General features: G+C 60.4%; 1 protein-coding gene across 2 annotated transcripts in view; it reads right to left on the bottom strand.

Moving 5' to 3' along the window:
- COL18A1 (collagen type XVIII alpha 1 chain) overlaps nucleotides 1-13,250 on the bottom strand; it is a 47,535-nt gene that overhangs the window by 22,306 nt on the left and 11,979 nt on the right. For both annotated transcript variants that reach the window (XM_065876760.1, XM_065876761.1), the window contains exons 3-8: nucleotides 7,017-7,106; nucleotides 6,199-6,258; nucleotides 4,087-4,216; nucleotides 1,672-1,748; nucleotides 1,128-1,304; nucleotides 778-804 (exon numbers count right to left, since the gene is read on the bottom strand). In XM_065876760.1, the coding sequence (XP_065732832.1) occupies nucleotides 778-804; nucleotides 1,128-1,304; nucleotides 1,672-1,748; nucleotides 4,087-4,216; nucleotides 6,199-6,258; nucleotides 7,017-7,106 (561 nt within the window). The remainder of the gene's footprint in view (nucleotides 1-777; nucleotides 805-1,127; nucleotides 1,305-1,671; nucleotides 1,749-4,086; nucleotides 4,217-6,198; nucleotides 6,259-7,016; nucleotides 7,107-13,250) is intronic.

Here is a 13,250-nt window from a genome sequence, read left to right as displayed (position 1 = left end):
AGGGTGCGTCGACTCGAGGCCCCAGCGCACCCCGATCCAGGAGCTGGCTAATCCAGTCGCCGGACCCTGGATCCCACACGTGCACACACGCACCGTGCTCCCCAGAGGCTCCCCGCAACGACTGCGCCAAGCTTGGTCCTCAAGCACAAAGAGGCCGATGAAGGACAGGCTGAGTCCACATGAAACGTCCCCGCCGTCCTCCCTGACGTCCCCCCGGGCGTCTGCTGTGTCTCCGCTCAGTCCTGAGAGCCTCCCTCCCTGCCTTCCCGTCACCATTTGTGGGTCTGCCGTTTCCCAAATCTTTATTTGAACCCTCTTGTGTCATTTTATTCTTTTATTATCAAAGAATAGCATTTGTTGATCTTTAAAAATCCAAACTGTCTTAAGATAGAAGCTGTCTTATCCACCGTGACGGCTGACGAGCCTGTGGTTTCTCCTGCGAGCGTCTCTCCTCTTCTCTACGTGCTGTGTCCCCACTGCACCGCCCACCCCTAACTTCACGCTGCTCCTCTCTCACCTCTAAGAATCTGGAAACTTTACTTTCACTTCTTTCCTGGTAGCCTAAACGTCCCAATACACACGCATAACTTTATATTTTTCTATCAACCGTTAGACTTATATTTTCTTAACAAAAGTTGCATTTTGAAAATGGCTTCATTTTGAAATCTCTTCAGCTTGTTGAGCTTGAAAACAGTCACTGGGTGGGAAAGAGGGGGAGCCTGGGGACTCATGCCAACGGCACAGACCACACAGGTTCCGAGAGAAAAGGCAACTTACAGGTTTCCCATCTTCGCCAGGATCACCCTGGAAAGTGTGAGAGAAACCATCAGTGACAGAAAATCACACCTGATCCCACCTCATGCTGAACGTGGAAATGGACCCCTGTCCCACCAACCCCTCTGCTCCCACGAGAGGGTGGCTCTCTGCACGGGGCTGGAGAACCTTCCGTCCAGGGCACTGTGGCCGCGTCCCTGCCCGCGGCCCTGGGCTGGCTCTGCCTGCCCCCCGGCTACCCTCCCGCTGCACCCAGGGAAGGAAGTGGCCGTCCGGAGCCCCAGGACCCTGCTGCCCTCTCCCCTCTGGCCAAGCCCCCACCCCCGGCTGGACGAAGCGGAGACAGTACTCACGGGCTCGCCATCCCTTCCGGGGGCGCCATCCTTCCCCGGGGGCCCCGGGGGTCCCTGCGGCCCAGGAACGGGCTGTGCATCGGGGCTCTGCACGGCCGGCCCTGAGGGACCCTGGGGACCGACCGGGCCAGGGGGACCCTGAGCGCCTGGTTCTCCTTTCTGCCCCTTCAGGCCTTGCTGGGGACGAAGAGGAGAGGGTACAGGCTGGGACGGGGGCACACACGCTCGCCTGCGTCCTGGGCCGGGCCCGGGATCACACAGCGGCGAGGGGGGGCACAGACAAGACAGGCGCAGGGGACAGGCAAGGGGACATGCTTGTGGACGCACACGGGGCCGGCATGGTGGTGCCAGGACGCCCAGCGTCCCCTACACCCGCCCTAGTGCTCTGGCTGGGAAGCGTCCCCAGCCGTGGACACCCAGTGCTGCTGGCGCCCGCGGGTTCAAGGGGGCACAGAGGACGGCCGGGAGCCCCAGAACTCTGTCAGGGTCCCCGGTGAGCAGAGCAGGGGCTCCGCCTGCTCTGGGGTCCCCGTGGTGACCTCACCTCTTTCAGGCCGCCCCCAGGGCTCCACGCGCCCCTGTCCCACGTGGCGACTGTGCTCAAGCTGGGGAGGGTCTGAGCTGTAGGAGGCAGAGGTGGCCGTCAGACCGTCCCAGGCTGCCCCCGGCCTGGCGCTCAGTCCTGGCCGGGCCCTGAGCCCAGGCTCCAGCTCCGACCCTGCACTCGCATTTCTCCTCCGGTCTGAGGGTCTGCGGCATCCTCGCAACCCTTCCCCCGAGTGCCAGGCGGCGGCACCTGGGAGCGAGGGCCTCCGAGACTCTGGCTCACGTGTAGGAAGTGCAGCACTGTTCTGTGCGGTGACCTAACCCAAGTCTCCCCTCGCGCCCAACCGCGTCCCTGTGGCTTCCTTTTGGGGGATGGTGACGGTGGCGGTTCCAGGACCTGTGGAGGGTCGGTCCACCCGCCAAATCTGGCCAAAGCCAGCCTCAGCCCAAGCTGAGGACGGTTCCCACAGAGCTGGGAAAGCAACAAAACGGCACAGAGAAGAGTGCCTGCGACACGGACGCCTGGCCCCAGCACATCATCCTGCATGTCCCCCCGCCCCCGTCTGCGGGTTTTCCCTCCACTGGGGGCAAGATGGCGCCTCCCCTTTGTGATGGACAGGAATTTGGGGGTGGACTTTGAGGCTGTTCCCCCGAAGCTTTCATCCAATAGCGTCAGCACCACTGAGTCAATTACAAAACGGGATTCAAGCCGCTTTCCAACGTCCCGCTTCCTGAGGGGTCTGTGCCCTTGCGAGGTCCTGATCTCACTCTGACAGTGCCGGGCGCTGAGCTTGGGGGCTGGACAGGACCTAAGTTTCCAGGGTCGCGCAGCTCTGGGGGACGTCCGTGCCCGTTTCCAGAAGAATTCGGGGCCACAACCCCCCACGCCCACCTGCAGCCGCCCCTGGGCTCGCCCTGCTCCGTACCCGAGCCGGCGGTGCCTGCTGGAGGCACTGTGGCCTCAGCCAGCCCCATCCCACCCCGCCCCCCGCAGACCCGCCAAATCACAAGTCAGCCACCGGAGGGCACCCCATCCTGCCCCAGGACACCTCCCAGGCCTCTTCCTGACTTCAGGCAAAATTAAAATTCCTGCCTCAGAAACGTTTAAAACCGCAAAAATGTTGCTCAGAGAAAGCAAAGGCCTAAATAAGCCAGAGGAGACAGGTCCTGAGTCCGGGGTCAGAAGACAGCATTAGCTGGACACCCAGGCCGGTCCCCACGCTGACCTGCAGCGTCCAAACCCTGGCAGCCCTTCTCGGAGAAACTGACATAAGGATCGAAAATTCACACGAGACCGCGAAGCACACAGAACGCCAAAGCAGCTCCGTAAATGCAGCGCGAGGCTGGAGGCCGCACACCACCTGAGCCCAGGCTGATCATAAAGCCAAGCGATCGGGACCGTGTGGAACAGCTGTGAAGACGGGGACACAGGGGCCGCAACGGAGCAGAGTCCAGACAGACTGGCACACACGCACAGCTGCTCTCAGCAAAGGCCCCGGGCAACGCAGAGGCAAAGCACACTCCTTCCAACAAACGTGCTGGAACCACATACGAGAACCACGTCCTGTGCATCGCAGGCCTGAGTGAAAACCTAGGACTGGGCCGGCTTCTCAGACGTGACACCAACACCGAGACCCATAAACAACAAACTGATAACTCCAATTTCATCCAAGTTAAAACCCTGTGCTCTTCTAAGTCACTATTAACAAAATGCATAAGCCGCAGACTGAGAGGATATCTGACAAAGGAGTCGTGTACACAAGATAAAAGCTCCCAGAAGTCGATAACAGGAAAACAAACGGCCCGTTAAAATCCGGGCATGAGACTGGAACAGATTTTTATTAAAGAAGATAAGGGAATAGCAACTGAAGGGAGACGTGGGCCCTGTGGCAAGCGGCAACCTTCGTGGGCACCGGCACGTGGCCACGGGCAGCTGGGCACGAAGACACGGTCCACTTCCCAGGGTGGCCCGGGCGTCCGAGCCTGTGCACCCTCTGGGCTGTGCGTGGGGGGAGTCCCTGAGCCCCCAGATGCTGCCCTACTTTGCAGAGGGCCTGAGCAGAGGCACCTCTGCGCCTCTTCCCCAAAAACCAGCTCTCACATCCTCCTGGTGACCCCGCTGTCCCCAGGCTGGGAAGTAGCAGCACCCTTGGGACGGTCCCACAAATCCCTCAGGAGCAGCAGAAAGTGAGAAACAAAACACAGGAGAGACCACGTCCACGGAGCAGCTGAGGACCCGCAGCCGGGGCAGCGAGGGGGCGGGGCAGGCACGGGCCCTCCCCAGCGGGGCGTGCGTGTGACGGACGGGAGCCCCTCCTCTGCCACACGGACACAGACACGCGCTGGGCGCACACACTGAATGCACACGCACACCCCACTGACAGACACTCACACCACCCCAGCAAAGCCTTACCTCCTAACGAAGACACCGTGGTCTCCTCCTCGATTTCCTCAGTTCTGAAATCTTCCTGGCTGCCCACTCCAGCCAAGGGTGGAGAAGTGACTGGAGGGGCCTCAGGCAGCCCGGGTCCCAGGGGTGCGCCCTGGGGTGAGAGTGGGAAGCAGCTCTATTATTCAGCGACGCGTGTGGCCCGTGAGCGCTGGCAAAGCTGTCAGGTTTACGTGCGTTCGGTTGTAAAATGAGATGTTTATGGACTGCAGGGAAGTTATTCTTAAGCCACCAGAGACTCCGTCACAGACAGGAAGAAGCTCTGGCCCCTCCAGAGCCATTTTCTCCTGGAAACTCTGTCACAGACAGGAAGAGGCTCTAGACCCTTCCGGAGCCATTTTCTCCTGGACAGCTCAGGGGATGGGGGTCTCCTCGCCCTGCAAGTCGGCAAGTCCCCAAACCGCCACACCTGGAGGGATGGCTGAGCGCCGGCCCTCCCCCGCCCCCTGCAGGGCCCAGGACAGCCCCTCAGAGACTCAGGGAGCCCCAGTTCCTGCCTGTGGTCTGGACAGTGACGGGCACGTAGCCATCCCCATGTTGGACGCCCACAGAGGGAGGGAGCCTCTGCGTTCACTGCATGAGGGGAGGGGTGGCCCTGCTCTGTAAGCCCACTTCCCTGTCCCCAGAGGCACCCGGGAGCTGCGAGGATGTGGGCACAGGCGCAGTGAAGACGCTTCCCGTGACCAGCCGTCCACACCTGGCACGAGCTCCCTGGCAACAGTGCTCGGGAGATGGTGCTGGTCTAGGTGCCCGGGACGGCACGCCTGTGAGGCCTGTCCAAGGGCTCCCCCACTGCCCGGTGGGCAAGCGGCACCTGGTGCTGGACACCAGGACTCCCCCCTACAGCCACAACCCTCCGATATGGGGAGGGTCCCCAGGGACCCGGAGCTGGTCAGCCGCTGACACCCCAGACCCCGTGGGCGAGGGAGAGAGGAGGCACGGAGGACCACGGAGAGTGCGCAGGGGGTGCTGAGAGGGCGAGGGTGCCCTGGACCAGGCTGGGCCCCGCACAGAGGCTTCCCCACGGCCCCTCATCCCTCCCATACTGCGGCCTCGGCCAGATTTTATGAAGCAGGAGCTGGCAGGGATGGCTTCCTAGCGCACTGCAGGCCAGATGACTCTTTCCACCTCTGGCTGCCCCCGCCTCCAGTCTGTTAAGAGAGGCCCCGTGGGGCTTCCCTGGTGGTGCAGTGGTTGAGAGTCCGCCTGCCGATGCAGGGGACACGGGTTCGTGCCCCGGTCCGGGAAGATCCCACATGCCGCGAAGCGGCTGGGCCCGTGAGCCATGGCCGCTGAGCCTGCGCGTCCGGAGCCTGTGCTCCGCAACGGGAGAGGCCACAGCAGTGAGAGGCCCGTGTACCGGAAAAAAAAAAAAAAAAAAAAAAGAGAGGTCCCGTGGCTGCAGCGCTTCACGCCTTGGCACCGGCACAGTGGGGACGCCGCCGTCACTGCAGTTTGTGCCCAGGGCCCCTGGGTGGAGATGGCTGAGGAGTGGACGGGCCACATGACCCCCAGCAGGGCCAGCGTGGGCAGCACCCTCTGACACCCTCCAGGGAGCGGCCGGGCGCCAGAGCTAGCGCGGCTCCCCGAGAGCTGCCCTGGCCAGTGCAGGGAGTCCCGGCGTCCCTGGCATGCGGGGGACCGCCAACCGTCCACCCCAGGGCAGCTCAGCACTCCGTCCCATCATGGCCCCGCAACACCCAAGCCCTAAGAGGAGGCGATCTGTCCAAACAGGAGAAGGCAATGTCCCTGTCACGCCTGAGACAAACCCAGCCCTGTGTGTGGCTTTGGGCCGTGTGCGCTACAGAGCGGGGTTGGCCCCTTAGTCCCTTACGGCCCCACAAGCTGACAGGAGACGCAAACAGATGCCAAGGTCATTCAGACAACCGCATGAGGTCTGGACCAGACACCGGATTCAAGGAGGCTCAGCCAGAAGGCGCGCCGGCCACTCAGCCAGAGCTCTAGTCCCCCGTCTCCAGCGGGAATTTGTCTTGGCCGCCCAGGGAGCCCTTAGAATTCACACACGCGTGTGCACACGTGTCCCCGACACCCCACCCTGAGGGCCCCGGCACTCACCAACTCCTCCCCAATACGCTCCCAGGTCTCCGCAAGCCCGCTGCCCAAGTCTCCTGACGCCTGCAGGGTTGACAGGAAACAAGCCAGTGACCAAAACCCCCAGCCCCCCGGGAGCTCGGGGTGGGGGGAGAGGGCGGGCTGGGTGTGGGGGTCAGGGTGGTCCTCGACAGGGCACATGTCCATCAGACCACTTAGAACGAAAGGCCCGTGGGAAGCGAGCTCAGCGACTGGCCGGACGCACAGACCCGCACGAAACGCATTCCTTCCTCTCGACGGGTCATCCTGTCCCGGGACGCTGTCCTGGGAAACGGCCAGGGACCCTCGGGGGCTGGGACTCAGCGTGAAGGTCATGCCCCCTCTCGCCTGCCCTGCTCCCTGCACACGGCTGAGACCTGGGTTTGCCCTGGGGACACAGGTCTCCTGCCCGTCTGTCCTTCACACACCAGAAGTGGTGTGCTTTCTTCCTTAGGTGCCACGGGACAGTGTGCACACACAGACACACATTTTTTGCTCTGGTGAGTACTAGTGACTCTATCGCCAACTGGCTATTCTAGGGGTGATTTTTAACCTTTAGGTTCTGTAAGTGTTTCTGTGTGGAAAGTTCTAGGCAAGGGAGGTTCTTTCTCAGGTTACAGGTAGATAGAAACGTAATCCCAAGTAACATCGACCCAAAGTGGCATCTTGCAAAAGAGACCTTTCTGGCCCCGTTACTTTGGGTTTCCAGGCGAGGCCACCCCACTCCCAGCCTTGAGTCCCTCCTCCCACAAGGTGGGGGCGGGGACGGAGCCCCTGCCTGAGCCCGGGCAGCGGCCACTCACCCTATCGTCATCGTCCTTCTCATCCTCATCCAGGCAGTGCAGGGGGCTCACCTGCGGGTCCTCACGCAGCCTCAGGTCCGAGATCAGGCCCTGCACAGAGGGGAAGGTCAACAGAGGTCCCAAGGCAGGAGGCCCAGGGCGCAGGGAGACCCTGACTCAAGCTGCAGCCAGCTCGGAGCCTGACACGTCTGAGGCCAATTCCAGGGGTGGCACCACAGCGGGGGATGCCACAGCGGGGGACGCCACAGAGGGTGGCATCACTCCCTCCCTCCTTCCCTCTTTAGCATGAATGCTGATCACCCGCTCGCAGGCTCCGCGCTCCCTCCGTGGCCCCAGCCCCACACTAGGTGCCAGGACACAGCACAGACACATCTCTCGGGTCCCAGTGCAGAGAACAGGTCAGCAGTGTGCAGTGTCCTTGGAGGTGGTGTCCCCTCGGGGCACGAGGCAGGCAGCACTGGCCGGGGGGAGGTCAGGGCAGCAGGCACGGAGAAGATGCGGGAACCCCGCTCCTACAGAAAGCCCAACGCTGGGGCAGGGCCACCACCAGCTGGAACGGCACGATGGCCGAGGACCTCAGCCTGGCTGCGCCGGGGACTTTGCCATGAGGTCTCCTGTTCCCCAGAGGGTGACACAACCACAGGTTCTGAATCGCGGCCGAGATCTCAGAGACACGTGCGTGAGGCCGCTGGACCCCGGGCCTTTGGTGCTCTTTCTAGAAGCCTTCCCTGCCTGGGAGTTATGAGTATTTACACACGCTTGCCTGGTATTTCTTTTGTTTTCATTTTAATCCACGGGATTTATCAGTGCATCTTCTCCGGAATAGAGACCACGTTTCATCAAGTCTAAGACGCACACTTTCACAGCTCTTAATTCAGACCAGCTTAGGTCAGGAGCAGGCAAACTTTCTCAGTCAAGGGCCAGATGGTGCATATTTCCAGGTCTTTGCTGCCGCTGCTCTGCGGCTGTGTCGGGAAGCCGACCACAGACGGCTGGTGGACGCTGGACGCAGCTGCTCCCACCAGACCGTACAGGACACTGAAACACTCACACCTCACAAAGTACTCGTCTTCTTTTGGTTTTCGCAGCCACTTAAACATGCAGAAGCCTTTCTAGTCGTGGGCTGTATTAAAATAGGCAGCGGGCAGGATGTCCTCAGGCCGTGTGCCGACCGGTCAGGTTACTGTTTACCCCCTAAGTGCCCTTCACACTCCCTTTATCACTGATCCCCCGTCTCACGGCCATCCTGCTCCACGCGTGACCACAAGCGTGTCCCCGTGAGCCCTTGCCTGAGGGCTCCACGCCTCTCTCTGGGCCCAGCTCAGGCCACCTCCTCCAGGAAGCCCCACGGACTCCCTCCCAAGGACCAGCACCTCCGGACCCCAGTTCTGCCTGGCTCCACACTCCCCCTGGCACCTCCACTCCCACTGGTGGAACACCCCACCTCCCTGCGTGTGTGTTTGTGTGTACACATCGCGTGTGTCACACGCACGTGGATGTGCACGCGTAGACGTGAGCGTACAAGTGTGTCGCGCAGGTACGCGCATCATTGTGTGTGAGCGTGCACACGTGGGTGTGCATGTTCAGGCGAATGAGGTCAGCTGGCCCAGGTGGGGGGCTGAGGGAGAGCCCCACAGCCCCCAGTTACACGAGGTCCTCATGTCTCCAACACAACTCCCAGCCAGGCCTGCGGGGGGGGGGGGGGGGGGCGGAGGCCAAAGACACAGGCGGAGAGGAGGTGCGGGCGGGGGGTTTCAGCTCCGCAGCGCACGTGGACCGCCCCCCTTTCTCAAGTGAGCACGGGGGCTGGCCTCAGGGGCGGTGGGCCCTGCTCGGGGCTCCCAAAACTGCCGCGGCCTCACCAGCCGACGGGGGCACCAAGTCGCCGACAATGGCGTCCTGTCGCTGGTTGATCTCCGAAGGTGGCGAGAACAGCGTCCATTGGTGGGAGCACGGGCCATGTTCACTGTTTTCCCCACCTGACCGCAGCTCATTTCAGAAGCTCTAAGGCAGAAGTGCCCGTGGCTTCGTGGCCAAGGCCCATCCTGCCTGGCGAGCCCCTCCTGCAGCTCCGACCCTCACACCATGGCAGGAGGCTGCACGCTTCTCACAGTCAGGATGACCAGCGGTTCCAGAAGGTTCTGCAGGACGGCCTGGCGCGGACCAGCACCTGCCTGGTGATGTCTGGGCCTCCAGGGGAAGCCGACAGACCACAGGGCTGGGGGGCAGGGGTCGCGGTCAGCACTGCCGTCCAGGAGCCTGTCCCCTGGCAGGCGGGAGGGAGGTGGCAGCGTCTTCCCGGAAGTGACCGGGCATGTGGAGCGCCGCCTCCCTCAGTCTGAGGTTAGCCCATTGCTTCAGCTGGACCAGCGCAGACACCTGTGTCCAAAGCTGAGTCCAGCTTTTCTGCCCTTCACATCCAGCTCCATCCTTGCCTCCCCTGGGTCCCCCGTCACCGGCCCCCTGAGAGCAGAAAGCCACGGTCTTCTCTGGAGCCTTGAACCAGCCTGCAGAATCCCCGCAAGGCCCACAGTCAGGGTGGAGCTGGCTCCTTCTCACGGCAGCCATTGGGGACCTGAGGCTGTGTCCAGGGCTGGAGATCACTGGCGGGACACAGGATGGCCTGACTGACCACGGGACTGTGTAGGCATCGGGGTCCCTGGGCCCTACGGGCAGAACCTGGTTGTGGGTAGAGGAGAGGCTGTGAGGGGCTGGCGGCCTGCAGACCACCCAGGGTTGGAGCTCCGGTCTGAAGAGGGACGGTCCACCCAGCCGTGATGAGGGGATTCGGCCATACTGTTCCCCGCTGGAATCCTGAGATGCTCCAACCACCAGGGAGGGCGGTGAGCTGCTGGGAGGGGCGTGTGGAGGGTCTGTGTGCGGGAGGGCACACGTGTGTGCATGCACGGGGCTTGGTCACTGGGCTCGGGTCAGTGGCAGGAGCATGTTGGGGATGGAAATTCTCGGCCCACCCACAGCCCTGCTGGAGGAGGGACAGGGCGTCTCCAGGCGACAGAGAATCACGCCAGGGGCGGCACGAGGGGCCAGACGTTCCATTTCTAGAAAGCCACACTCTGAACGGCGCTGGGGGCACTTCATGTGTGACAGCGATGCGGGAAGGTCACGAGGCTCCCGGCAGGCAGAGGGCGTCTGGGCGTGACCGTCCCCACACGGACGCTGTCCCGTGAGGCGAGGGTCCCCACACCAGCCGGCATCAGGCCAGCCGGGAGGAACGGGGAGCAGGACACGCCCGAGGCCACGCTCAGCTGGGAAGACGCCAGCAGCACAAAGGCCACAAGACCCGCTGCACACACTGGACGGACTTGCAAGCAGAGGTTGTGAAATCCAGACCGTTTGAAATCTGTCCTGTTGCTGCTTCACTAGGGCCACTGGGCTTAGAGTTGTGTGCAGACGACCAGAGCCCCACGCCGTGAGAGCGCGTCCCTAGTCACTGGTGCTGGGTCCATGTCCCTGGGACCCCAACTCCGGGCACCCCAGCGTTCTCCAGGGGGCCTCCCACACCCCTGAGGGGTGTCTGCTCCATCTGGAAGGGCCGTGTCCCGGCCCAGGGCAGTGCGGCTGAGCGAGCCTGGACAGGGGGTGGGTGGGCCGCAGCCCTCCTGGGCCTGCTTCGCCCGTCCTCACCCCCGGCCCCTCCCTCCTCCGCTGGCTGACCCCCAGGTTGCCTGGTCCCTTGTCACCTACCCCGGCTGTCTCTGTGATTGGCCCACACCACCACCGTCCCATGTCCCGTATGTCCTGAACTGAGTGGCTTCTGACCAGCTTCCCGTACCAAGCCCCAACTCCTCAACCATTCGCGTCAAATTCTATTACAAGGAACTCTCTCCCCATTTCTCCATTTCGTGAAGTCAGGGAATTGCGTGACTGCTGCAGGACTGTGACCAGTTACAGCACGGGTCCAGGTCAGTTCAGATGACTGACAGAGGAGTATTGGGAGAAGCTGGTGACAGTGACCTCTGGTGCCCCGAGCTGTCCCTCAGTCAGGGGCAGCAGGTCTGGTGTGGCTGGACTTGGGGGCCACAGCGAGAAGACTAAGGGGTGTCAGAGGATGCCAGCACTTTCCCTGCCCGCAGTGCTCCATCCTTGGGGCCAAGCCTACCCAAACCTAGCGTGGCTGGTGGGCACCCTCTTGGCTTCAGTGGGCCAGTCACTTATTCCTTATATAACGTGGCCAACAAAGCCGCCCGCTGAGGAAAATTCACAGCCTCCAGTGCCCTCATCATAGAACAAAAGCAGTGAATGTTCAACACGAGGTGCACAGCTGGGCCGTGTCTCTTGTTCCCAAGTACAGTCTTGCCCTGGCCCAGTACCAGTTTCGGACGAGGGTCCCAGGAGGTCTGAAAAAACAGAAACCTGGGTAAAGAGGGAGGTGGCTTCATAAAGAGAAAAGCCAACGGGAATGAGAAAACAGGAACACTTTCAACAAAGAGAGATTAAGTCGAGAAAATTCAACTACATAGTGTTTGAAATAGTTAAAAAAAAAAAGAATGAGGTCAATAACCACTGTAAAAGAATTGGAAGTAACATTTTAAGCGGAATGCTGCAACAACTGGGTGGAATTGGGGATTTCCCAAGAACTACTTATTACGAAATAAGCTGAAGAATAAGAATGAACGTGAAAGACCAAGGACGTTCCTAACTTTTGTGATGGGAGAAAACAACAAAGGGTCTGCAAGGACCTCAGGAGGGGGGCCGGGCTGAGTGCTGGGTGGTCGGCGAGGGGCTGAGCACCCTGCTCTGAAGACCATCGGTGGGGACACCCTGGCTCATTCCGCACCCGAAGCTCTGTGCTCATCTGGGCCAAGTCTTCACAGTCACACGTGTGTGATGTTTCCCCAGGAGTCTAAATTCAGAAAGGCTGACAAACCCTGTCCTAAACCCATCTTGTCTACTCCTCCCCCCAGACAACACGCTTCACCTCTCACTTGGCTGGAGTCTGATCAAACTCCCAGAGAGAGATTCCTGGAACTGGAGTCCGAGGGGACAGAGAAGCCACACCACACTGGACCCAGCTAGAAGTGGCATGTTACAGCAGGGGGAGGGGCAGCACCCTAACCCTGGTAAGCAGGGCTCCAGACAGAGCCGGACAGTCCCCTCTGCTTCTGTCTCTCTAATCTTCAAAGATTTTTCTGGGTGTCTATTCCAGGCCAGATTTAACCACATAAACACTTTAAATATCCCAATGGTTAAAAACAATGACTAGGTGAAAAGGCAAATGAAAAACTGGGAAATAAAATCTGCAGTGTATAAAACAAATGATCAGTGTCTTACACACATAAAGAGTTCATATAAACCAATAAGAAACAACTGAAGCCATTAAAACAAAAATGCAAAGGACATAAACGGGCTAGTTACGAGAAAAAATACAAATATCCAGTAAACACAGGCAACATTAAAGTTTGTTTTCACTCACAACTAAGAAATGCAAATTAAAACACCCAGACACTGTTTGCCTACGTATGTAACTGGCAAGTGTGTTTTGCACAGATGACCCCAGCCTGGTGAGCCCCTCTGGCTGTCCTCGATGCAGGAAGGTGGTGACCTCTGTTAGCACCGTGAGACAGGCAACCCATCCCCACCAGCACCTGAGCAACTTTTCTTTTAAAGTGTTAAAGAAACACGGAACTTATGGGAGAGATCTCCGTCTAGAAAAGCGTGGGAAGGCTCACGACTCGCCAGTCTACACAGCCCCTCCCTAGATAGAACGGCTCTCTCCAACTTCTCTCCAGTTAAACAAGTTTGAGGATCAAAATGAAAACACGAAGAGGCCCAGTCTGGTATCAAAGTCCTGCTGGCTCCCAGACCCCACGGGTGAAAGTTCCTGCCAAAGGTGAAAGGTCAGCTTTCAGAACCGAGTCACCAGGACTTAGAACAACTTTAACCAAGCAGCCTTTGTCTGGGCAATAATTAACTTTCTGTCCCCTGGGGACACATCCCCCATCGGCACACACAGGGACCCCTGTCTGGACCACCGGGCGGGGCGAGCCAGCTGCAGAGTGGTTGCAATGTTAGAATTCAGGGACTTGTGGGTCGGCGCCTGCTGGGGGTGCCCACGCACTGCTTCCAGGAGGCGGGCTCCAGCTAAAGGTTCCAAGAACTGCGAGGACTGAGGGCCCAGGAGAAAGACCCCACTAGGATCTGGGATCTACCTCCTGCCAGAAGTGAAGGCCAGGGCCAGGCCTAGGGGAAGGGGCTTCCTGGGGACATGGTAGA

Source organism: Phocoena phocoena, chromosome 4 (assembly GCF_963924675.1).
Source record: "Phocoena phocoena chromosome 4, mPhoPho1.1, whole genome shotgun sequence".
Lineage (NCBI taxonomy): Eukaryota > Metazoa > Chordata > Mammalia > Artiodactyla > Phocoenidae > Phocoena > Phocoena phocoena.
This window is presented reverse-complemented; position numbering and strand designations above follow the sequence as displayed.